We start from the raw sequence: 25,041 nt of genomic DNA, 5'->3' as shown, positions 1-25,041 counted from the left end.
TTCTCTTCTATACGGTCATGGTCAGGGGTTTGAGTGTGTTTGGGTGTTACCGAATGGAGCGAGCGTTGCAAGACCTCATGGCTGAAAAGCTAACCGGTACCAATTGTGTTTTGGAAAATACCATTCTTAATTTCTCTTTCTTCTTACACTACTGAGAGTTTATGTGTGTTAAGCTGTGAAGTGAAATATTGTTGGTGTGTAATACGCGATTCCTTCAGCTACCTGCGCCATTAGGCAATCTCGACCTAGAAACTTTTTGGTTCTTCTAATTCCCAACCAATCAGAGCCATTCCTGTGCCTGATCACAGAGGGACTTGCTGGTGTTGTTGTGCAAGGGATCATGTTCACTCGTTATGAGGTTGACGATGTTTCATGGCGGTTATGAAAGGGATGACGTAGCGAAGTTGATGAAACTCAGACGTTGAAACGCGTTTCAGGCAGCCTAGAGATTTGCGGGTCAACTGTTAAAAGTCCTTGGCGCTTCTGTGGCTCAAAGGCTCAAAGGAACAGTAGAATGCTTAAAACGTCACAGAATATTATAGATCGTTGTAATTAGGCAACTATGTATTGATCAGATCTTATAACCAATCTTCCACTTTGAATAACTCGCTCTGCAAAGAGCCTATCGTGAGCTGCGTTGAAGAGCTGGTTGGGTCTGGTTCGCCATCAGGCCTAGGGTAGGCATCAACGCAAATGACTCCGCCAAGACAACAAAACACCATCTCCAAGAAGCAGACCAATTAATCGCATCGCATCCCAGTCTTGTTCAACTGCAATGATAAGGCTGACCAAATTCTTCAACACCCCTCATCTGCCTAAACTCCACTTACAGGCAGCTTGTGAGGGGTCACCATAGCAAAACACCCCCCTTCGACTGCGATTAACAAGGATGCAATGCAAGTTACCGGAACGGCTTTGATGGTTCTGTAAAAAGAGGCAAACCGTGGGCCACTGACCTTGGTGATCTACTGCTGTAGGGACAGTTAGTGGTGAGGCACAGTGGCTGTTATGCAGGTCCGTTGGTCAGCTGCATTAACGGCTGCCTCTTTGGATGGAACGGCAAAGGGTGACAGAAACCCAAGTCTGGAGGAGTGAATACGCTCATGTTGACTTATATAAACATTATATAAAATAAGTAAAGTCAAGTCACGTTAAAAAAGAAAGAAGAGGGTATTTCCTGTGCTTACTATTCGTTAAAAAATATGAGGAATGACCCCAAACTTGTAAAAGCTTTGACAAACCTTGAGATGGATCGGCGGTTTCTTTTGTCACCTCAGGGGTCAATTGATCGTGATGCATCGCCTTATGCAGGTGAGACTTGTTGGCCAACGCCTACGTCAAAAGAGGCAGTGAATAAAATGCGCCGAATAGTAAGTGAATGACTGAGTAAATGACGAAAAAAGGCAGCCAGAGCGAATATATAATCACCCTCATTCCCTCTCTCCCCTCAACCCATCCTCAGCATCATCCATCATGGCCACCAACACCACGTCCACATCCCCCAGCACAAAGAGCATCCTCGCCCTAGGCTCAGTCAGCAGCCTAGTAGAATCCCTCTTCCCCGGCGGCACAACCCTTCCCTCCGTCGCTTTCCTCCTCTACCTCACACCCTACCTCTTCCAAGCCGTCGGCAGCGCCGCAAAGTCCCAGTTCATCTCGAGTGTCGAGATTAAAGCGCATGATGAGATTTTTAACTATGTCATGAGCTGGGTTGCGAGGCATAAGCTCTCGCGCAATAATCATCGTCTTCTTGCGTCGAGTACCCTTGATCATGAGCCCTTTTCGCTGATCCCGTCGCCGAGTAATCAGGGTGATGGGGATGATGATGTTGACGATGTTGATCCGACTGCTAGTCTTGATGAATTGAGGTCCAAGATTTCGCTGTATAATGCGAGGCCTTTGCATTGGACACCATCTGTGGGCACGCATTTCTTCATGCATGAGAATCGCCTCATCTCCTTCACGAGATCTGTGGAAAGCCAGGAATCGTCCCCGTTTTCACGACGACCGGAGAAGATTGAGCTTTCATGTCTCGGCCGAAATGCCGATGTGCTCAAGCGCATTATATACAATGCGCGCATCGAATACCTCGAGAAACAACGAGGCCGCACAAGCATCTACCGAGCCGTCAAGTCATTCGGAGACGAACTCTCTTGGACAAAGTGTATGTCCAAACCAACACGGCCTATGTCGACTATTGCGCTCGACGAGGCCATCAAGCAGAGCCTCATCAAGGATCTTTCGCGATACTTGAACCCTCGCACTAAGAATTGGTACGCCACGAGGGGTATTCCCTACCGACGAGGCTACCTCTTCTCAGGCCCGCCCGGCACAGGAAAGACGAGTTTGACGCTTGCTGCTGCTGGGCTGATGGGTCTCAACATCTACATGATCAGTCTCAGCTCGCCCAATCTCTCGGAGGATAGTCTCGCAACGCTCTTCCGTGACCTACCCAGGACCTGCCTTGTTTTGTTGGAGGATATTGATGCAGCGGGCTTGACGGACAAGCGCAAGAAGCAGGAGACCCAAACAAATAATGGGCCGCCGAAGCCTATGCGTGAACCTATCTCTTTGTCAGGCCTGCTCAACGTTATTGACGGTGTAGGCGCACAGGAAGGTCGCGTCCTAGTCATGACATCAAATCACACCGAAAACATTGACCCTGCCCTGTTGCGCCCCGGAAGAGTCGATTTCTCTGTTGAGTTTGGCCTCGCTTCTTCCGAGACGATCACCCAGCTGTTTAGACTGATGTACGGAACATCCCACGATGAGGTCGGATCAATTGAACAAGCTACGGAACTCTCGGAGAAGTCAGTGGACACAACAAGGTCGGTAGCTGCGTTGGCGGAGGAATTCACAAGGCTAGTTCCCTCGCTGGTATTTAGTCCGGCGGCCATCCAGGGGTATCTACTCATGCACGAGGATCCGATTGGGGCTGTTGATGCTGCCGGGAAGTGGGTTGAGGAGCAGCAGAGGCTAATGGAGAAGGCTAGGAATGATGCTATTGAGGCTGAGAGCAAGGGAGAAAAGAAGGAGAGTCTCGTGAATGGTACGGAGGAGACCATGGGAGAGGAGAAATAGGACTCAAGATGTAAGCTTCTGGTCTAACGTGAGATGACTTCTCAAAGGCCCGTTAGATTTGGGTAAGTTCAGTACATACGACTTCTTCTAGCACACATGATAAAGACCAAGAATACACCGAGAAAGCAAGGTCACACCCACATGGCGAAAAGAACATGAATTGGCATCTATTGTTCTATATCCAGGCCATACGATCTATCCAAGTCTACAGCTTCCAGCGCAGCAGAGTAAACGAGTGCTTGGGGAACGTAAACAAGCCCTCGCCATTCCACTTAGACTCCTTGATGCCAACCTCCTCCTTCTCAGCAGTGTTAACAACCTTGACGTCCTTTCCACTAACGGTATGAACCTCCACCTCCTTACCACCCGTCAATCCCCTCAACTCCGTCTCGAAGTCCTTCTCCTCATGGATATTCACAACAGCGAGGTTAACAACACCATCCCTATCAAGCGCAGCACTGACATCCAACCACGGCGTCTCAATAGCACCGCGAATCCACTCCGGATGCGTAGGCCCCTGATACTCTCCCGCACGAACATTAACAGCAATGGTAGAACCGCGCATGTACTTGCTGTACAGAAGCAAAGACCACCAGGTTGGTTGCTTGAGGAGTCCGTCTTTGGTGGTCATCAGGGGAGAAATGACGTTTACGCTCTGGGCGATGTTGGCCATGCCCATGTGCTTGGACTGACGGACGAAGACGTTGAGCCAGATTGCTACGGCGAGGGCATCGGAGAGGTTGTATTTCTCTTCGGCGCCTTCTTCGCCGGGCGCGCGCACGGGATCCCATACGTTCCACTCGTCGAAGCAGATCTTTTGGCGGCGGACGGAGGGGGGGACTTTGTTCTCGATGCGAGCGAGGTCAATGAGACCGGCTGTGATCTCGATGGCACGCTCAGCAGAACGAGGGGCTACACCATCAGCATCTCTGTTGGGCAGACTAGTAAGGGGAGAACTTACCGGTAGCGTTCTTGTAGTGATCCTCACTAGCAGTGTAAATGTGAATGCTATGCTGATCAATAAGACTAGCAGTCGTGCTTCCGCCCAGACCGTGAATGTCAAACTTGATACACTCCTTGATGACATATGCGTCCCAAGAGCTGTGGCCTGTTTCACCACACAGAATGAGCTCGACGTTGGGGTCGAGAAGCTTAATGGCTTTGGCCCATTGGTAGGCTTTCTTGGCGTAGTCTTCCTTTGTCATTTGTCCGACTTGCCAAGGGCCATACATCTCGTTTCCGAGAGCCCAGTATTTGACCTGAGTATGTTAGTGATGAGAGAGAGGAAGAGGGAGAGAGGATCGGGTACGTTGTAGGGCTTCTCGCGGCCGTTTTGGCGACGGAGGTTGGCGTAGTATGTTGGTCTGTCGGAGTTGCAGTACTCAACCCATGCGAGAGCTGAGGAAGTCAGTATTTGGGGTTGAGAAAGTGATGGTGCGACTGACCTTCATCGAGAGTACCTAAACTCAATTAGTAACTGTTTCTTTGAAGCGCAAATAAGACTTACCAGTTCCAAAGTTGAGGGCAAAGTAAGGCTCAGTGCCTACAACCTCACACCACTTAAGAAACTCATCTGTGCCAAACTCATTCGTCTCCGTTCCAATCCACGCAAGTTCAGGTCTATTCCATCAGTCTCTCAAACCCTCAACTCCTCATGCAAGAGGCACTCACCTAGCAGGTCTCTTCTCCCTAGGCCCAACACCATCAAGCCAATGATACGTAGCAACAAAGTTACCACCAGGATATCTCACAACAGGACAGTTGAGCTCCTTGAAGGCCTCAATGACATCCTTTCGGAACCCATTCTCATCCGACAGGGGATTTCCGGGGTCGTAGATGCCGCCGTAGATGCAGCGACCCATGTGCCTGTAACACCGTAAGTCAGGGTGTGATTTTCATCAGCTGAGGGTGAGGCTGGGGACTTACTCTGTGAAACCGCCATAGATGTTATCCTCGATCTTGGAGATGATGGCGCTGGGGTCTACCGAGATGGAGGGACGCTCATCGTCAGCAATGCGAGTAAACGTGGCCATCTTTGCTGAACTTAATAAACTCAACAATTGTTTACAAATTTGACAGAGCAAAGAAGAGAGAAGTCATCAATTTATGCCTGATTCTCACCATCTCCATACTAACGGTCAAGTACGGCGAACCCCTCACCTTGGACAATTAGCATCAGGCGCAAACATGTCACCGCGCTTGTTTAAACCCTGTATAAACCGTTTCTTAACCCACCTTTCTCCCCCTCCCATTGGCGCGCTTGTCCTCCTCCGCAGCACGAGACCCTTTCTCGGCCGGGAGAGGAAGTCTTCTCCACTAACTTTGGAGGACTCTGCTTCGCCTAACCCCGTGTAAGTGAGTCCTAAAACTTTGCGCGCCAGTCATAGAAACAGACCGGTACGCGTAGCGGTACAGAGCCGCACTTTTTGTGCGCTCCAATCGGAAGGGTTCGCAGGTTTCTTATAATCTCCGCGTTGACAGGTGAAAGGCATTAACTCCACTGGATACATCGCTTTCTTCGCTCCTCGTCAAATCCCCATGGGACAATGACCCGCTGTAGACCCCGTATTTCGCCAAACTAGAGTTATCTCACCCCATGGAGAAAAAAACATAGTTAACCCAAACTTGCTTTGGGCCCTCGATGGATGATCCTTTTTCTAAAGTTCCTCTTGACGCGCTCGGGTACTCGGAACGACACCCATGCAATGATACCTTGGACCCAACATGTATAAATACACCCACTAAACCTCCTCTCTCAGTTTGATCCGTAAATAAAACCACCATCATCGACATCATGGCTCTTCCACCAAGGTGGTATCAGTTCCTCGTTTCAGTGTTTGCCTCTCTAGGCTCTCTTCTCTACGGTTATGATCTCGGTGTAATCGCCGAGGTCATTGCCTCTGGGAACTTTAAGAGCAAGTTTGGCGATGATCCCAATGCTACGTACGTTTACCTCCTTCTTATGTTGTTGAGTTGAAGCTAATGAGTCCAGTGGTGCTGTTGTGTCTGTCTTCACGGGCGGTGCTTTCTTTGGTGCCATGTTCGCTGGTTATGCTGGCGATCGCCTCGGCAGAAAATGGACAATCATGATCGGTGCTTTGATCTTTATTCTGGGTGGTAGTCTTCAGACTGCTGCTGATCACATCAACTACCTCTACGCGGGCCGCTGTCTCGCTGGTCTTGGGTATGTCACTCACAACCTCCCCATGTAATACAAACTAACGTTCTCAGTGTCGGTTTTCTCGTCATGATCGTCCCCGTGTACCAAGGAGAGCTCTGCCATCCTGACATTCGTGGTCGTGTAACAGCCCTCCAGCAATTCATGCTCGGCATCGGTGCCCTCGTCGCCACAGCCATCGGCTACGGAACATACACTGGCATCGGCGACGACAACTCAGGCCAATGGCGTATCCCCCTTGGTATACAGAACCTGCCCGCTGTGATTCTCGCCGCTTTGATCCTCTTCTTCCCCGAGTCTCCTCGTTGGTTGATCGACCACGGCCGTGCTGATGAGGGTCTTCAAACGCTCGCTAAACTTCACGCACACGGTGATGTCAACGATACTTGGGTGCGTGCTGAGTTTGATCAGATCCAGGAGCGTCTTGCGATGGAGCATGAAGCTTCTGCCAAGAGCTACAGTGAGCTCTTCACTGATAGGTCGTGTTTCCGACGGCTGTGGCTTGCTATCTCTGTGCAAGTCGCTGCGCAAATGACTGGTGTTAGCGCTATTCAGTACTACTCTGTCGAAATCTACGCCAAGATCGGAATCAAAGGTGACGAGACCCTGCGATACCAGATGATTTCCTCTGTCATCGCCCTGGTCGCTCAGTTCATCTGCATGCTCGTTATTGACAGAACCGGACGCCGCTGGCCTTTGATCGGCGGTAATATCCTCAACTGCATCACCTTCATCATCGCAACTGTTCTTCTGGCTAGTTTCCCTCCTGGGTCCGAGAACACCGGTGGTGGTGCAGCTGGATGGGGCTTCATCGTCGTAACGTGGATCTACAACTTCTCTTTCAGCGCTACATGTGGTCCCTTATCTTGGATCATCCCCGCTGAGATCTTCGACATGAAGACCCGTGCTAAGGGTGTGTCGTTGGCTACTATGATGTCCTTCGCTTTCAACACCATGATCGGTCAGACCACCTCTGTCGCTCTTGATGACAAGCACGGCATTGGCTGGAGATGGTACATCCTCTTTATTGTAAGTTCCTCTCCTCACCCGCACTAGTAACGTATGCTAATAATCTAGGTCTGCAACTTTACCAACGCCGTGTACTTCTGGGCTATCCTCCCTGAGACCGCCAACCGACCACTTGAGGAGATGCGATATCTCTTTACCGAGGCGCCTTTGTTCGTTCCGCTTATGGATGAGGCCAAGTTTGCCGCTGGCCAGGATCTCGAGCGCCGCGTTGAGAAGGCTGAGCAATCGCGGGAGCTTGAGCACCAGGAGTAGAGAATAATTAGAACGAGATCTAGTTGTATATGGCTCTACCATCAAGTTGCTAAATAGATAATACAAAGATCAACTTACCATGTCAACTCGTTTATTACTGTGTTCATAAGCAGTTCCGCCTGGAATTAGTGTTATACCATTGAAATATTGTCTCTTGATTCATTACTCATTTCCCTCTCAGTCCCTCGCTATGTACCAACTATCGATTCAAATTGTCCACGAATTCCCGTAGCCCATTACTCCAACATCCCGAGAAAACGCCCATAAAATTCCTAACCCGCAAGTAACTCATCAGCAAACTCCCCAACCCTCTCCCTCAACTGATCCAAAACTCCCTCCTCAACCCAAAAGTGTCCCGCCGTCTCAATCTCCCTCCCCCTAAACTGCGACCCCATCTTCCCCTCCATCCTGGCCTTCCAGCTCCTAAACTTGCCCACAGGCGCAAACCCATCTTCATCTCCAAAGATCACCAGTGACGGATTCCTAACCAGCTTTTCCTCAGCCGCTACATCCTGCGGATCTTTGTTCTTCACCAGTGCTGACGGGAGAAGTGACATGGTCGCTAGGTGTGTGACTACGCCTTTGGGAGGTGAGATCATGAGGTAAGCAGGTCGTGGCATGGTGAGATCCGTGATACGGGGGAGATGCTCTCCCGGCTCAGGCGGTACGACAGTCGTAGGTGGATTCTGCGAAACATTTCTCGAATGTCTCCCAGCTCGAGCCTTGGCGATGAAATCGTGAACACCCTTTCTGAACCTCTCATCATCCAGCGAAAAGCTCCTCCTAGCGCTCGAATGACTTCGTCGTGGACTCCCGCTCTCGTCGCCCCCAATTCTCACACCTCGCTTACTCCTCCCCCGCGCTGACCCCTCCATCATTGCGGCACGGGCACTCGCAAGCACGATGTTCTGCTGCTCAGCGAGATGCGCAGCTCGAAGTCGAACTTCTGCGGCGTCGGAGCCTGCGATGGGCGATATGAACGGCTGGAGAATTGCGTCGAGGGGTGGGATCAGCGTTACGACCATTCCGCCGTAGGAGTAGCCCCCCATGAGCAAGATGGGTCGTGGTCGGGGCGCTGAAGTGACAGCTGCATCAAGACTAATCGGTGCTTCCAATCTTGTCAGGGTCGAGGGTTCGCTGTGGAGGGTATTGTCGATATGTGGTCGGAAGGGATCGAGGGCGTGAACGTAGTGTAGAACAAAAGCGACAACCGTGGCATAATCGTCTCGTTCGGGTTTCGCAGTCCATGAAGTCCGTCCCGCAGATCCATGAGCACCTCTACACAATCAGCTCAAGTCCCCCATACCAATGAATCACCTACCGAAAGTTAAAAGTCCCTACCAGAAAACCCTTCCGTAGTAACTGCGCAGCTGCCTCTCCAACCACAGGGTCATCATAGCATCCTCCCATGGGCGCATAAGGATGAGCAACCACAGCAGCATGTTTCAGCCATGTTGGAGCTTTCGGGTTGGCCGACAGTGAGAGAGGATGGTAGATCCGACAGTCGAGGGTGATGCCATCGTGGATGCTGGGGAGGGTTAGTGTGAGTGTTGGTTCTGGAAGCATTTTTGCCGTGTCATGACATGATGAGAGGGTTCAATTGGGTTTGGAGAAGCAGGAAATGGGAAAGATTGCGGATGACATGGAATTCTGTAAAATAAGCTGGAGTTACGTCAAGAGCCGGCGCACAGACGGGGAAAAAGAGCCGAGATCCGTGATAATCACAAGTAAAAATAGCACCCCTCAACCACGTGGCTTACATGTAAATAACACAACGATGGTCAATTGAAGCACATAACAAGAAACACATTATTCCCTTGCTTACCGTTAGCCTCATACAAGGCTGATAGCAAGAAAACATACTATTAACGCTCATACATAGGTATCGTCTATATCGAATCTAATCTCATTGGGCCTTCTTCTCTCCCGCATCCTTTGCCCTCTGTCTCCTCCTCTGAATCCACCCTCTAAGCTCATTAATAAGTCCCATAACCAATGGAACACCCACCGGTCCCAGCAGCGGTAAATACACCGCAATCTTGTGCTCATCAGGGAAGTATAGCTGCCCGACCATGCTCTTCTCGAAAAACGCTCGCTCTGCCTCTTCCTCTGCGATTCTAGCGTGCAGAAGTCCAGAGGGAGCGCCGAGACTGGCGCATGCTTGTTGAAGATGATCCATTGTTGAAGCGACTCCATCAGCGACACTGTGGGGAATTGAGATTGAGGGGAGGGCGAGGGATAGACGAGCGAGAGAACCGAGGGTTGATGAGGCGCGGAGGAGGAGATCTGCTGAACGGATGCGGGAGAGGGTGGATAGTCGCAGTGGGAGGGAACCTGATTGAGGCGTACCCAAGAGTGACAATAAATGTCCAGTGAATGTAAGCATTGGCTGCTTGAGTGTCTCACTGGATACATGCGTCGTTGTCTCGGGGAGCGAAAGAAGGTATACACTCCCCCATTGAGGAAACATCCACGATTGCGATGTCTCTGTCTCCGAATCAAGGCCAATCTTCTGGTCGCCGATGTAAATAACAAAGTTGACGGTCGGAGCGCCTGCAATTGAAGGAGACAGAGGCCATTCAGCAGCATTGATGAAAGATGCTAGGTCCTCCTTACTCAACACCTGCGATTGAGCACCAGGCGTCGCATACAGCTGGACTTGAGTATCAATTGTAAAGTTATGAATGGGGCCCAACACATCAAGCATCGGCTTCATGTACTCCTCGATCGCCTTCTCAATATCCCATGTACTCGGTGCTGCGCCGGCAGTAAAAAGGGAGAAGGTAAGGTGGTATGTTGGCGAGTATCGTAGGGATCGTGTAGTTCGCTTTGACAACCTGTCGACGACCTCGGGGGTCAATCCCTGGGGCTTCGCATCGGGTGCTGAGGATGTCGATAGGAGGTATGAAATGATGGATTGTTCTTCGGAGAATGTCGATTGTAGCTCGTTTGCGATGTACGTTGCGAGTGCGGAAGATGAAGACGACGCGGAGGGGATTGCGTTGGAGGGATATGCGATGTTGAGAACAGCCGAGTCGGGATCTAATGTAGCAGAGTTGCTCTCGCCAGGCGCAAGTTGGATCGTAAGGGCGACGTGGGAATCATCATCGGCAGCGGGTGAAGGTGAAGCGCCCCCCTTAGGAGCGAGTTGAAGACGCAGATGATGTCCAGAGAAGTCGTTATGGTCGTCAAGAGCATGCTGCGTCAATCGCACAAGATTCTGTGCCTCATTATCCTGCAGCGCATCTGCTTTCACAGAGATCTGAAGAGGAAACACAGGACGACAAGCCTACCCATCATTAGCAACTATACACCAACACCATCAGGTTTCTTCTCACCTTTCCCTCAGCCCACAGCATCATCCCATCAAGGGGAAGATTCGCTCGGTAAATCGTAGTAGTCTTCCACCATATCGGCACGCCCAGACACAGCACTATCAACCAAAAGGAGATGACGATACGGGTCCTCCTGTAAATGTCGGATTGTTTCTCGGGGGGCGGAGCGGACGGCGCCGCGGAAGTGTCTTTGACGTCGCCGGGCGCCATTATGCCGTTTTGATTGAGGTTGAGACGGGGATGGTGAAGAGGCTCTTATCAGAGCTCCCTGTCGATTTGGATCGATGCGTGGAGGGATGGGGAGCTTAGCTACACGACATCACGATATCACGTGAGGACGGGGAGTCTAAGGCCCGATGCCGATCATCTCCATCTAGCTCGACCAAGCTTGCACTCGGGCATCATGCTCTTCAATTGATCATTCATTTCACGTATTAATGACTCTTCTAAAGATTTAGTACTAATTTGTCAGTAACTGGAAGTTTGAATGGCCAGATTGGCTTGTCACGCTCAGTGTTGGCACCAATACACCTCGAGAATCAACCTTTACAACGCCGAAAGCCCCTAATGTTGTCTTTGTAACCCAACCAAATTTAGCTTAAACAGAAGAACAAACTCTATTCCTCACAACCGTTCTAGCCCTTCTATTCACTGTAATTGATCAACCGCCTCCAGCGCCGATCCAACACATCAACCCCTGCAAAGGCCGTGCTGACTGCATCTAACAACGGGCGCTATCGTTAACAGATCGCCAGGAACCATAATCCCAATTCCATCTTTTACTTCATCCTCTAAATATCTCAAAACTTCCCCAGATCCTCCCCGCATCAACTCAACTTGCTACGCCTCATTTTCCAGCCGAGGCATCACAATCGCATACAACCTCAGTTATAACAAGGTTGCAGAAATCTAGTTCAAATGGGGCAATTGTCTCGTGTTGGAGTGCCAGCTGGTACACCCTTGGCGAGAAGAACTCAACGCCAAGCAGTTTTATAGCGTTTATATAAACTCTCGGTCGTCGGTGCTTTAGTGGAGTTTGCGCTGTCGTCACCGTCTGTCTTATCGCTATCAGACCATCGACCCACGTACGTCAAACGACTTTGACCCTTTCTTCATCTTCAACTCTTTCTTTTATATAAACAACAATGCCTCGTGAGTAAATCTACCAAATTGAAACTGAACCAGAATCTAATAGTCTAGTCCCCCTTTCAATAACCGCACCCGCGGTCGCGGCATCGCTGGCATACTTCAACGCCCGATCGTCAACATGGTACGACCTCTTCCTCCTGCGCTGCGTGATCACCGCCGCTTCACGAATGTACTATCGCGAATGGACCGATCGCCTGAATCTATACTATCTCCTCGAAAATATAGCAACCAACTCTTCAACCTCTGATCGCGCATTACTCATATTCGAGGGAAAGCGTCTTTCGTATAAAGATGTTTACGAGCAGGTGCTGAAGTATGGACACTGGCTGAAGAACGAGGGTGTCAAGAAAGGTGATATAGTTGCGCTCGACTTTCAAAACTCGGATTCATATATCTTTGTATGGCTTGGCCTTTGGAGCATTGGTGCGAAGCCAGCGTTTTTAAACTATAACCTCTCTGGAGCTTCGTTGATTCATTGCTTGAAGGCTGCTACGACAAAGTTGTGTATCGTGGATCCCAACGTCGAGGAGAATGTAAGACAAGATGTTCGTGATGAGCTGAAGGACATTCGCTTCATTGTTCATACTCCTGAAGTTGAGGCGCAAATCGCTTCGACAGAGGGTATCCGCGCGCCGGACTCCGACCGATCCGAGAAGAGTCTTTCAAGCATGGCTATTCTCATTTACACCTCTGGTACAACCGGTATGCCCAAAGCTGCCATTGTATCATGGGGAAAATTGATCGTTGCTGGCTCAATGTCTGAACAACTTCTTGACCGATCAAAAGGCGACATCATGTACTCCGTAAGTCCTCACCCCCTTCTTCTCAAACCAAACTAACCGTCCAGTCAATGCCCCTATATCACTCCTCCGCAACAATCTTCTCTTTCAGCGCAACTCTCCTCTCAGGAAGCACTCAAGCCCTAGGCCGCAAGTTCTCTACCAAGACTTTCTGGAATGAAGTCCGCGACTCAGGTGCAACGTCAATTCTCTACGTCGGCGAGACTCTGCGGTACTTACTCGCCGCACCACCACAGCACGATCCTGAAACAGGTGAATGTCTCGATAAGAAGCACAACGTCAAGGTCGCCTTTGGAAACGGATTACGACCAGATATCTGGAATGAGTTCAAAGAACGTTTCGGCGTTGAAGGAATCTGTGAGTTCTACGCAGCCACAGAAGGAACATTCGCGACCTTCAACCTTAGCAAAAATGACTACGCCGCTGGTGCAATCGGTCGCAACGGCTGGGTATACAACCTTATCATGAGCTTCTCCGTCGCTTTGGTGGAAGTCGATTGGGAAACTGATCTTCCCAAGCGCAATCCCGACACAGGACGCTGCTACAAAGCTCGTACCGGCGAACCAGGCGAAATGCTCTTCCGTCTACCGTCAGGAAACCCATTCGGTCGCTTCCAAGGCTACTACAACAATCGTGCAGCTACAGAAGCCAAAGTCCTTCGCGATGTGTTTAGTAAAGGCGATACCTGGTTTCGCACAGGCGATGTAGTCAGATGGGATAGCGATGGACGCATTTACTTCCACGATCGTATAGGTGATACATTCCGCTGGAAGGGCGAGAATGTTTCCACCGCCGAAGTAAGCGATGCACTCTGTAAACACCCCGCCGTCAAAGAAGCAAACGTCTACGGTGTATCGCTCCCTCATCACGATGGAAGAGCAGGCTGTGCAGCAGTCCATTTATCCTCTGATCCCGCTGCAGAGACAATGCAGGAAATAGCTACCCACGTGCGCGCTGAGTTGCCCAAGTTCGCGAGGCCGCTGTTCTTGAGAATCATGAGTGAGCTCGGCGGTGGGCAGATCACGGGGACTATGAAGCAGCAGAAACATACACTGCGAGAAGCAGGTGTCGATCCAACTGGCGATAAGAGTCTTGGAGAGATTTACTGGCTCAAGGGGGAGAGCTATGTGCCGTTTACGGAGAAGGATTGGGGAGAGCTTCAGGGTGGAAAGGCGAAGCTGTAAGATGTTGCAAATAGATCGGATACCCATTGTATAGTTAGTTCATTAGCATGATTTCAAGTATCGTTGTATAGAATGGCTCATATGAAACAGGATCGAAGTTTGGTGAATGTTTAACAAATGAACTCATCAGACGTGATGTTAATGCTATTTACTATGAAGTGTTATGTCCATCAATGCTTCATATACGCTCCTACAAAATCCACCTCTTCTACAGATCGTGACTGGGTTCATTACACGTCACAATATTTTCGCCTAGTCCATCCCTAACCCGCGTCATGAATCGCCTTGATCAGCTTATGATCCTGCTATTCCCAGACCAACACGCTGTTGTCCTTGTCCGCTTGTGTAGCTTGGTCCCATGCCGTTTCCACCCGCTGCTGTGCCTGTTCGTTCTCTCATCCTCCTACCCTCCATCAAGCCTCGAAGACCTCGCTTCTGTAGGCCAATCACACTGCTTAGTTCGCCGTTCCATACAAAGTTGTCGCGTTCACTACCACCAATCTCTGAGGAACTCCACTCTGAACCGCTCTGGCTTGTTGTAGCAGATAGCTCATCGCTGGAGGGTCGACTCAGTTGTTGCACATTGGTGTTGAGCGTCAGGCCCTCGGTACGAGTCTGAAGATCTGATGAGAAACTGTCGCCAGGGGTATGTCCCAGAGAAAAGTCGGAAGTGTTAGTAGGCGAGCCCACAGGGTCCAGAGTTCCAACAAAGAAATTGGGGTTGAGGGATCCATCAATGCCTCGGCCACCGCCAGCTGCCATGGCTGTAGCATTGAAAACAGCCGCAGCGTTGCGACTGTCGAGCAAGGCGTGAAGTCGCTCGACTACAGCCTCCAATAGTCCGTCAATACGGTACGGTCGGGCGATCTGGAGTAGCGAGCAAAGGATTTGGGGGGTGCAAAGAGGAGATGTCGGAGGTGGGAGAGAGCTCGTGTAGAGGAAATGAAGCAGCGCCTGGATCGTAAGATATGTGTGTGGGAGGTAAAGGCATCTCGGTCGTGAGTTTGGCGGTAGTGAGTGAGGTGTAGGCGCCGCGTTAATGTTCGTCGGGTTAGCCTCATGGCTCATGGCGCCTGTCGTAAAACTTGAGGCTGCAGTGCTTGAAGGGGCACCAGAAGAGCTCAGCGATGAACCAACAGTGCTAATCATGGAGGATGAGCTGTCTGCCACCCTCGAGTTTGGTGTGATTGTGATAGCCGACGCGCGCAAGGGGTTGCTTGAGAGACCAGATCTAAGGGTCATGGCATCGCTCCCATCCTGTGTCGCCGTCCCCTCCCGTAGAAGTTGCACGAAGTAAGGTCCCCATCGTCGTCCGACGATTCTCGAGTTGACTGGAATACGCTCGCCACCGATGCACAGAATATCCATATCGGCAAGTTCGCGCATGGCGAATGACTTCTCGCCAAGCTCCTCACTTGCCCTTGAGTGGTATCGTCCACCCGCTGTGTATCCTGCTTTGCGCGCCAAACTCAGACCAGGCCCAGCATAAGGGCTGCTGGCTGAGATGAAACCTGAAAGTGGACTTGTCTTGCGGGGATTGTCGTAAAAGCCAAATGCTTCCAACTCGACCATGCACACATTGGAAAAGTTGATACGTCGATGATTATAGTCATCGACGAGACTCCTTTTCCTGTTACCCAAGATCACAAATGTGTTTCGGCGGTTCCATAAAACTCCACGATTCCAGCTTCCCTGGCTGAACACACTTCCTCCGGCATCGATACGGCTCCATGTCAAGGTTCGCAGGTCCAAAGCCCAGAGCGCATACTCTTGTCGAGATGAGGTAAGGTATGTGCCACTGACGACAAAATGGGTATCGATAACTCCACCGTTCGGGAATCGCAATCCTGGTGGTGAATAGTTGCCTGACATTGGCCGCTCTGTAAGAGTACCGTCAGGTGCCCGGATTTGTAGCTCGAGCTTAACGTCCAAGAAGTTATAATTGCAGTAAATCAACATCGAAGCCCCTGGTTCGCGAGCTTCTTGGCTGATGCCTCCATCATGGCGTTGCATACCGTTCGATTGTCGGCGGCCGAGTTTGGAAGCCACTGAAGGCGGAAGAGGGGCAGTCACACTCCTATATGCGCCCCAGCTTCTGTCCAGAGGCTGTGTTGAGGTCCATTTCAGGCTTCGCAAGTTGAAGACGCTGATTTGCTCGATGTAGTTGTTCCTGCCATCCTGTCCACCAACAATGACCATTTCTGCACCACCTGAACCATCAATATTAATGCCGATTCGGCCCTCATTAGGGTTGCCAGTCGAAGGATTATGTTGTAGAGCAGAAAGAGGGGCGCGGTGCGAAGAAAAGGTGGCGGATGAAGGAAGAATACAGGCGCAATGGGCGTAGCGGCCCTGGGGAGGGTCTTGTGTCGGAATAAAGGTCCAGGCTCTGGTGTTGACGTCGTAGATGTAGATATCAGACATGACAGTGATTTCGGGTTGCTGCTGGTCACCACCAGGAGGCTGGTTAGGGGCAGGTGACATGCCACCGTAACAAACCATCTTGGTGTCACCCAAAGCGCACATGGAGTGGAAGTATCGAGGTGGTGGAACGTCGCCTGTTGTTTCCAGCTTCGTCCAGTGTCGACGAATCAGATCCAACTCGTACATATCCGATGTCAGAGGCGCAGGTCGGCTTCTAGACAGGATCCGGCCTCCAAACACATAGAGCTTGTCGCCCAGGATGGTAGTTGTAGCTCCGACTAGGGCATGGGGCTCACGTCCAGTCGTTCGGTGAACATTGCACATAAGACCGGACAAATGTGTTGAAGGGCCATTGGAAGGTCCGCCTACAGGGGTTGCCCGTTGAGCGACATTGGGTGATGGACCAGCAGAAGCTGATCCAGCACCTCTGGGCTTCAGGCCGTCGGGTTGTTCTTGCGAGTCATATCTGGAGGCACTCGACACACTGCTCATGCTATTATTGGCTTCGTGGGCGCCATATGGGTGCTGCGGTGGCGCAGATGCTGACTCCATGGTGCTTGATCGGCTATCAAAGAAACTTTCTGTCTTCGGGGGCGGTGTCGGTAGTGGTGAGGTCGAAGGTGACGGATCGAAGAACTTTGGTGAAGGAATCTGCCCCTCTGGCACACTGGGTAGATTGGGGGAGGTCGAATCTTGAGGATGTATAGATTCTTGATACGGCGGCGACCGCGGTAGAGGCTTCGACAGACTATACTGAAGTGTCAAGTTCCGAGCATGCTGAGGAGGTGCTTCGCTTGCGGGGGGTGCACTCGAGGTGGAGGAATGAGCGGAGTGTAGACTTCCGGATGAGCTCTTTAAGTGCAACCGTGAAGGACTTCTCGAGAGCTTGACGGAAGGTAGCTTTCGAATTCCTCGATAAACGCCAGCAAGAAGATCGGGGGTATATCGGCCGGTCGGCTTTTCGTCGTTAACGAGATCGGGGAAACGAGAAGGAGGTTCGTCGCCTGCTGAATCCTGACGGATTGTTAGTTCTGGAGAATCAACCATGATGCTCTGCTTGAGGATCGTGAATAGCGAAACATAAGGTGATTGAAGTGCAACAGTTTGCGATGGGCCGGGAGGAGTAAAGGAGCTTGAACAAAGGGCTGACCAAATAGGAAGTAGACGCAGCAGCAGCAGTAGCAGTAGTCGAGGACCCAGGCCAGAGACAACGGGAGCCAAGGCAATGGAAACGCCCGAGACGTTGCGCTGGAGATCGTGAGTTCGATCCGGTGAGAGGAGAACAGGGGCGTCACCGCCAAAGACTGGGTCCCGAGGTCACTTCACGACAGGGCCAGGCCAGATGGACAGGGCCAGGGAGGGGATTGCGAGGAGCCGGACGCTGATCAGAAAACGTGGAAGGACTGAAGCGTTCGTCAAGGTCACGTCAACGAGATACAAGGAGCATTAAACGAGGAGAGTAGCGGGCGGGCGGATAGAGTCGTGGCGGTTGTTGGTCGCGGGGGAAGAGGCTCCGTCTGGAGACAGGACCGAGATGGTCAACCAAAGGAGGATAAGAACGACAGGGACGGGGCGGGACGGACACGACAAGACAGGATAGGACAAGGGCAGGGCCACGCGGTGGAGGCCAGGGAAGACGAAAGAGGCCAAGGGACAAGAGGAGGAGACGATGGAGACGGAAGATGGCGTACGTACAGTACAGTAGATGCTGGGAAGCCAAGGCTAAGTCGTTAATTTCGTGTGAGTCGCAAGGAGAGTGAGAGAAAACTGGTGATGTACGGATACGGATAGGGAAGCGGTAGGTAGGGTTCAGGAGGTTGGAGAAACAGAACGGTCCAGTCCAGAATCAGAAGCCGTAAACGTAACCGTAACCGTAACCCAAGTCACCTGCAGATATGCAATGCAAGGCGAACAGTGAGTAGCACGCACAACGCACGGCACAGTATGTATGGCTCCTCTCTCCCGTCTTTTTTTCTTTATTCCTCCTTGTGTGGTGACTGGGCCGGCATATGCCAGGGACAAAGGCCCTGAAGTCGTTGATGAAGGGGATTGAACCAATGTCAAGGTCAAGGTGGAAAGACTGGAGTTGACAAGGGGACAGGGCATTTGGCAGCTGAGTGGGGTGCACGGACACCAAAAGTTAAGGAGAGGGGTTCAGTTCAAAAAGATAGTGAGTGTGATGCATGTGACGCTGAGAATAGAGCGCAGCATATAATACTTGGCAGATATGCATATTCTGTTTCGTATCTTTTGATTGTACACACGTATTGTTTCTATGTTTGTTTGATGCTCAATTCCTGCATCTGCATCTGCGTCTGCAGCCTTCGAATGTCTCTCGTAACTAATGGACCCTTCCACTGGGGCTGTCGACAGTTGTCAACTTAGGCCAAAGTTTATTAGCTCCTGGCGCAGGCTTGGTTTCGGATACAGGGGACACGACAAAGCTTCTGGAACCGAATCCTTGAGAACGAGATCGACTATGACGACAAAGGGGTTTCGATGGGGATGTTTCAGATAGACCACGTTGTATGTAAAAAACTCCCGCGGAGATATTCTTTCCTCTCTTCGGGAAATTCCGTCTCATTTTTCTTTCTGTGACTGTTGATAGATTCAGGAGTCGAGGTAACATGACATTCTGCTCAAGCGCTTCGAGTTGGGACGAACCAACCAATGATACCCTCCACTCCAGCGACTGCATAATCGACCCAACATTTGCAAGCGAATCGCCCAACACAACCCTCCTCCACTGCCACTGCCCTGGCCCTTAGGTTCCTTTGCTGACTGAGCACTAATGGAGACACAAACACAAACACGCGGCTCAGGTCAGGGGGAAGAACTGGGATCGACATAATGAATGCCTGGTAATAATAGCAAGCACTTTTTATTACTATAGCTCCAGGTCTTATAGAAACGGCTTGTCACCGCTTCGTCCTTAATGTCAAAAATCATGGTAAAGGAGACTTATCGTCAAGGGTCAATTCTGAACCATCATCTTGGTTCTAACCGCGTTAAATTGACGGGCCCCCCCTAACAAAATAATTGACAGCGCCTAGAAGGCTAGTGGAATGAGCTGGCCCGGCTTTTTAGTGACATGGGGTCCCCTGTTTTGAACCCAGATAGCTGGGTTCGTGAAATGTCATCACCAACCAACATGGGCAAAGAGACAACTTGTCTAGCTTGTTCATAAATTGTCGATTGCGCATAAAACCAATGGATGAATTCTTATTATTTGATTACTCCCGAATTTGAAACTACAGTGACATTCTGTGCTTAAGATCCCTCCAGGGTTGAGTCTGCTCTAACGTTAGATGGGGCGAAGCAAGAACCGCAAAGTTTCCTTCAAAGCTGAGTATATCATGGTATACGAAGCTTGCCTAATCTTTATACCTTGCTGTGTTCCTTTGCCGGTCCCATTGTTGACGGCTCAGCCCTGAGGGAATTCTAATCCATCGCTGAACTTCAAGAAGGCTCTCTCGTGCCTTGCATTAGCGCTCAATCCAATCGTGGTGAGGCGGCATACATATACCAAAAATCACTGAATGCCAACATGAGGTGCCACAATTGGAACGATTGAGGTTAATCGACCTGCTCGGGCCGTAGATTCAGATAGAGTTGGATGCGGGGATACAAGAGCGCGACATTCCAACGGCGTCCGTTGAGGAGATTCTGGGCTTGTGATTAGTGATCCACCAGCCATGAAGTCGTTCACAGGCATCGCGAAACGCCCCTGACCTTACAGAGTCAGGAGTACTAACATATCACTAGGATCCGCGTCATGGTCCATGACTTTCTCAATATCACCTCTTCAACGGGCTCTTTCCCCCGGTCGTACAACAAAGACATGCCTCGAGGATGATGATGATGATGATACCGATGCTAGATGCAGACGGAACAGCATGTCACCAGTGGGACCTTGACTCAAGGGCTTCGAGTCTCCCCCATAGATCACCATCGCCCTGCCGCCAGGAAGGATCTGCCCCGTTCCCGATGTTCGTTTGCTAGGTCCGGTCCAAGACACCAGATCTGAATGTGTGGAGATATTGATCCAGTCAGTGACTGGCCTAGCAGGCCAGTAACTTGCGACCACGCACACTCGACAAGAGGGAACTAACTAGCCATTGTTTACTATAATATTAAGTTTCAGTATCCAATATTATAGATCCATAACATGTGTTATGTGATTTGAACGTGGTAGTTGTGGCTGCTTATGCCACGCTATTATGATCAAGCAGATGACAAGGATACAACACGAACTGCCTCTAACGTACTCCGTATCCTACGCACACGATACAATGTCTTTGATGAACCTTGGGGTACTTTATGTCGTGTAATAATGTAGAAGTGGAAGTTTTCCTCCGCTAATGACTTGAGCTCGAATGCTCTGTCTGCGTTATCTCTTTGAGGTAACCATCAAGGGCTCTTGATTCCTTCAACAAATAGACATATGTGCCAAATCATAACAGTTACTACGAGCTGCAAATAAATTCCATAGAGTCAATGTTTTATTTCAGGGTAGTGAATCCTATGCCGATAAAGCAAGAGTCACAGCCATGAAGAGGAAATGAGACTATGTACTACATTGGGCTTGGTCAATTGTCATCGCAGACTCCTCGAGGGCAGCCTGCTGTATAGCAGGGATTTAGTTTGTTTCTTGTTTTACATTATATAACTGACGACTTATTCCCTTGGCACGTCGTGCATCTGTGACTGTTACTTCGGTGATAGACGATCTCTATGCTTATAGGCGGCTCAGCGAAGCTCCGAGTCAGGTGTGGCTTTCTCTGTTTGGAGTTTCATGCTTGTTGATCAATCTCTAGCTACAACTCAAAAGATTATGAGTGCCTTGCGCGAGGATGCCATATGAAGTAGCAAACAAGACTGGCTGGGTTGTCGCAGCAAGCATGATGTCTGATAGCTACAGGTTAGCTCAGTCCAGACCCAGCAATTGACCAAACAAGTTCATGAGGCAACTGCATTGAGATTTTACTCCCGTCAACGAGAAGGTGATGATATTTTGATGTTTGGTGGTCGCGATGCTATTCAAGGAACATACCATGATGAGCCTCGTAGTTGAGTTGATGCGTTATCAAAGTGCATGTTGTCCCACCTTCCAATTACGACACTGGCTCCCGTATAATGTGGTCTCACTCAATTTCAACCCCGCACTCATCACCATCATCAACATCATCACAAAATGCCCGTGTCAAAGGAAATAGTCCAAGATATCCTCAAGGCGATCCCAGCCCGCATCCGCGGTCCAGGCGGTGCTGTCGCCGTCCTCTCAGATGGAGCCCTCGTTGATCAGCGCGTCTGGGGTTACGCCGACTTCAACCGCAGAATCCCCATGACGGATGATACGCTGATTCCCATATGCTCGATCTCAAAACAGATGCTCTGTGGATTGGTCGCAGACCTAGAGAAGAACCCCACGCCGAAATTGGCGGAGAAGGGGGATGTGAAGACGCAGTTTGAGGAGAAGTTGAAGGAGATTCTTCCAGAGCTTGCCAAGACTGGGGAGTTGAAGATTGACCATTTGTGTAACAATCGATCTGGCATTCGCGACTACTGGGCTATCACGCTACTATGGGGTGCGAAGCCTGAGGATCCCTACTCGATTGCTGAGCACAATGAGAAGGTGTTGAAGACGATCAAGTCGACCCATTTCACACCCGGAACGGAGTACTCTTACTGCAACACCAACTTCAACATCGTAGCACGTGTCGTCGAAGCTACTACCGGGGAGTCGCTCTCAGATCTCCTCAATGCACGTATCTTTGGACCGGCTGGCATGAAGACTGCTCAGCTTGGTGCAGACACGGCGAAACTTCCACCGCCTTGCGTTGGATATGAAGGCGATGAGGACAGAGGTTATATCCCTGCGGAGAACCGCATCGAATGGGCCGGCGATGCAGGTATCATCGCTTCACTCGGCGACATGATCGCTTACGAGTCGTTCCTCGATCGCAGCCTGTTCGATCCTACCAGCTGGTACCGCGCTATCTTCAAGCCTACGTCTTTCACAGACGGTGTTCCTTCGATATACTCCCAGGGTCTTGGACACAGCCAATACGGCAGTGTATCTGGAATCGGCCACGGTGGCGCTCTTCGTGGTTTCAGGCTTTATCGAGCTCATGTCCCAGAAGAGCGTCTTTCAGTTGTGGCAATGTTCAACCATGAAGCTGATGCTGCAACACTTGTCGAACATATCATCCAGACTACTTTGGCTCTCCAGAAGCCTCCACCACCTACACTTGTTGATGCATCACCTGCTTGGCCTGGCATCTATCTTGACAATGGAACTCAACTGGCTGTCACGATCAAGAATGGTAAAAGGGGACAGATCGTGGTAAACTACGCCAACTATGCTGAGCCCGTCAATCTGACGGACCCTGAGCGCGGAGAATCTCGTGCGATGGTAGCTGTGGTCGATGGGGACAATCTTCGTATTCACCGCCTGAAGGAGAACAGAACCCTAAACGCAAAGCGCCTCAAGATCGGCGATGCGCCCGTGGACAACTCAGTTTTCACGGGAGACCTTTACTCTGAAGAGATTGGCTCAACATTCCACTGCGTGGACCAAGGTGGACTCATGTTTGGTACTTTTGAGGGGTTCTTGGGTCATAGCGCAGCTCAGTTCATGAGATATCTTGGAGGGGATGTCTGGGCCCTTGCGAACCCGAGAGGTATGGATGCGAAGCCTCCTGGGGACTGGACGCTCGTATTCCATAGAGACGAGGAGGGCGATGTTACTGGAGTGACGATTGGATGTTGGTTGGCGAGGAAGATTGAGTTTGTGAAGAAGTGAGCTTGAAGCACTGGGGCAATAGAGTCTGGTTCGAGTTGGTTATTCTGTCGCAGTACAACAAGACAGCGTTTTCTTTGGCGGTAGATACAAGAGTCATATATCTTGACACTAGAAGTAAATCGACAGAGCTGCAAACATACCAACGTTCCTCATGCAATGCTTTCTTCAGATACAGCTCATGGGTATACTGTGTATACAGGACATAATTAGAGACACCGGTCTCAAAGCTCAAGATCCGAAGCATACAACACTTCAAAATATACAGCTTGATGAATGGTCGATTTCTTAAAGTCATGATACTCAGTCCGATTTTCATGCCGCCGAAGTTATGATGGATTCACAAGCTTGTGTGGACCCTGAAAGCTTGACGCCGGTATCGGTGACCGATGGCCCGAAACCCCGCCATCAGAAATAACCTCCTCGCATGAGGGACGTGTCAATAATGAATGCCAGCTCTCATGATTTCACGAAGGCAGACTCATATAGTTTGATCATTTCTTCATTTATTTCATCTCAGAGCTATCACAAATGGCTCAAATCTAGACTAATCTATTCCGGACCGGTCGTTCCATCACAAGACGTCAATCTCATGGCGTACTAAATCCCCGTCCTATTTTGTGCTCATCTGCAAAGGTATCATAATATTAAACCGCTTTTTTCTGTCGTGACTAAATTTACTGAGGGGGAAGAACTTTCTCCTTGGCGAGAGGGGTGAATCGGAGGTAGGGCTTGACGATGCGGAAGTCGGGGAAGAGGGTCTTGGCCTCTTCGTTCTTGACGGAGGGGTGGACGATGACGTCCTCACCGGGGACCCAGTTGATAGGGGTGGTGATGCGGTACTTGTCACCGGTCTGGAGGGAGTCGATGACGCGGAGGACCTCGGCGGCGTTGCGGCCGGTGGAGGCGGGGTAGGAGAAGATGGTGCGGATGGTCTTCTTGGGGTCGATGATGAAGACGGATCGGATGGTGAAGGCGATGCCCTTTTCATCGACGTTGGTAGCATCCTGCTGGTCGATCCTGAACATAGTCAGCTCTGCTCATAACTAGATCTCAAAGAGAGTAAACTTACATGTCGTAGAGGAGAGAAACCTGGCGCTGCTTGTCGCCAATGATGGGGAACTCGACGTTGCCGCCAGTAACCTCACCAATATCCTTGATCCATCCCTCGTGGGACTCAATGGTGTTGGCAGAGAGACCAATCAGCTTGACACCACGCTTGGTGAACTCAGGCTGAAGCTTGGCGAAAGCACCGAGCTCAGTGGTGCAGACGGGAGTGTAGTCCTCGGGGTGAGAGAAGAGAATGACCCAGTTGTCGCCGATGAATTCGTGGAAGTCAATCTTGCCCTTTGTGGTCTCGGCCTGGAAGTTGGGGGCGACAGAGCCCAGACGAAGAGGAGCGGGAGCAGACATTTTTGTGTCTTGTTGTTGTTGAGTGATTATGAGAAGAAATATGAAGAGGAGAAGGTGTTTGGAGGGAGGGAGGGGTGGAGAGGAGGGGATTATATAGGGAGATGTGGTTTCTTGGGGGAGGGAGCTAGCTTGCACCTTGTTGGAGCAGCAGATTGGGAAAGAGGCTTGCGTTATTAAGCTAAGATGACGGACGGACGATCTGGGTTGAATACGCCACGAGGGAAGTGATATTGGTGATTGGAAAGCCAAGCTTGGGGGGCTCGGATGTTGGTGTTGGCGTTGCAACGGTAGCCAACCCTTCAGACCCTGAATATTCCATTCCTCCGCACTCTGTTCTCTCATAACTAACACATATTTGCTTCTTTTGACTGTACTGCTATCTAATTACTCAAGC

At 50.5% G+C, this 25,041-nt stretch overlaps 9 protein-coding genes across 9 annotated transcripts; 4 read left to right on the top strand and 5 right to left on the bottom strand.

Annotated features, from left to right (window-relative positions):
- Positions 1-1,473: 1,473 nt before the first annotated feature.
- Positions 1,474-3,081, top strand: FTJAE_7502 (BCS1 precursor; the record flags this gene model as incomplete). Its single annotated transcript, XM_037354226.1, has 1 exon — positions 1,474-3,081. The coding sequence occupies one exon, from the start codon at positions 1,474-1,476 to the stop codon at positions 3,079-3,081; it is 1,608 nt and encodes a 535-aa protein (XP_037205378.1).
- Positions 3,082-3,286: 205 nt separating this feature from the next.
- FTJAE_7501 (alpha-n-arabinofuranosidase C) lies at positions 3,287-5,114 on the bottom strand (the record flags this gene model as incomplete). Its single annotated transcript, XM_037354225.1, has 7 exons — positions 3,287-3,993; positions 4,043-4,340; positions 4,391-4,479; positions 4,527-4,541; positions 4,589-4,701; positions 4,753-4,947; positions 5,008-5,114. 7 exons carry the CDS (start codon positions 5,112-5,114, stop codon positions 3,287-3,289), a joined length of 1,524 nt encoding a protein of 507 aa, XP_037205377.1.
- A 761-nt stretch (positions 5,115-5,875) lies between these two features.
- FTJAE_7500 (sugar transport STP1) lies at positions 5,876-7,540 on the top strand (the record flags this gene model as incomplete). Its single annotated transcript, XM_037354224.1, has 4 exons — positions 5,876-6,024; positions 6,074-6,265; positions 6,313-7,288; positions 7,337-7,540. The coding sequence occupies 4 exons, from the start codon at positions 5,876-5,878 to the stop codon at positions 7,538-7,540; spliced, it is 1,521 nt and encodes a 506-aa protein (XP_037205376.1).
- Positions 7,541-7,812: 272 nt separating this feature from the next.
- FTJAE_7499 (uncharacterized protein) lies at positions 7,813-9,106 on the bottom strand (the record flags this gene model as incomplete). The annotated part of the gene is made up of 2 exons (XM_037354221.1): positions 7,813-8,818; positions 8,862-9,106. The coding sequence occupies 2 exons, from the start codon at positions 9,104-9,106 to the stop codon at positions 7,813-7,815; spliced, it is 1,251 nt and encodes a 416-aa protein (XP_037205375.1).
- A 340-nt stretch (positions 9,107-9,446) lies between these two features.
- Positions 9,447-11,085, bottom strand: FTJAE_7498 (GPI transamidase component PIG-S; the record flags this gene model as incomplete). Its single annotated transcript, XM_037354220.1, has 2 exons — positions 9,447-10,829; positions 10,879-11,085. The coding sequence occupies 2 exons, from the start codon at positions 11,083-11,085 to the stop codon at positions 9,447-9,449; spliced, it is 1,590 nt and encodes a 529-aa protein (XP_037205374.1).
- Positions 11,086-12,020: 935 nt separating this feature from the next.
- On the top strand, positions 12,021-14,008 carry FTJAE_7497 (FAT1-very long-chain fatty acyl synthetase; the record flags this gene model as incomplete). Its single annotated transcript, XM_037354219.1, has 3 exons — positions 12,021-12,027; positions 12,076-12,827; positions 12,872-14,008. The coding sequence occupies 3 exons, from the start codon at positions 12,021-12,023 to the stop codon at positions 14,006-14,008; spliced, it is 1,896 nt and encodes a 631-aa protein (XP_037205373.1).
- Positions 14,009-14,302: 294 nt separating this feature from the next.
- On the bottom strand, positions 14,303-17,479 carry FTJAE_7496 (ral2; the record flags this gene model as incomplete). Its single annotated transcript, XM_037354218.1, has 1 exon — positions 14,303-17,479. One exon carries the CDS (start codon positions 17,477-17,479, stop codon positions 14,303-14,305), a length of 3,177 nt encoding a protein of 1,058 aa, XP_037205372.1.
- A 4,147-nt stretch (positions 17,480-21,626) lies between these two features.
- Positions 21,627-23,237, top strand: FTJAE_7495 (penicillin binding protein; the record flags this gene model as incomplete). Its single annotated transcript, XM_037354217.1, has 1 exon — positions 21,627-23,237. The coding sequence occupies one exon, from the start codon at positions 21,627-21,629 to the stop codon at positions 23,235-23,237; it is 1,611 nt and encodes a 536-aa protein (XP_037205371.1).
- A 674-nt stretch (positions 23,238-23,911) lies between these two features.
- FTJAE_7494 (peroxidase) lies at positions 23,912-24,647 on the bottom strand (the record flags this gene model as incomplete). Its single annotated transcript, XM_037354216.1, has 2 exons — positions 23,912-24,254; positions 24,307-24,647. 2 exons carry the CDS (start codon positions 24,645-24,647, stop codon positions 23,912-23,914), a joined length of 684 nt encoding a protein of 227 aa, XP_037205370.1.
- Between the last annotated feature and the right edge of the window lie 394 nt (positions 24,648-25,041).

The sequence above is a fragment of the Fusarium tjaetaba genome (genome assembly GCF_013396195.1).
Source record: "Fusarium tjaetaba strain NRRL 66243 chromosome Unknown NRRL66243_c0000153, whole genome shotgun sequence".
In the NCBI taxonomy this organism is placed as follows: Eukaryota; Fungi; Ascomycota; class Sordariomycetes; order Hypocreales; family Nectriaceae; genus Fusarium; species Fusarium tjaetaba.
The sequence above is the reverse complement of the archived record's forward strand: the minus strand, read 5'-3'. Positions and strand labels throughout refer to the sequence as shown.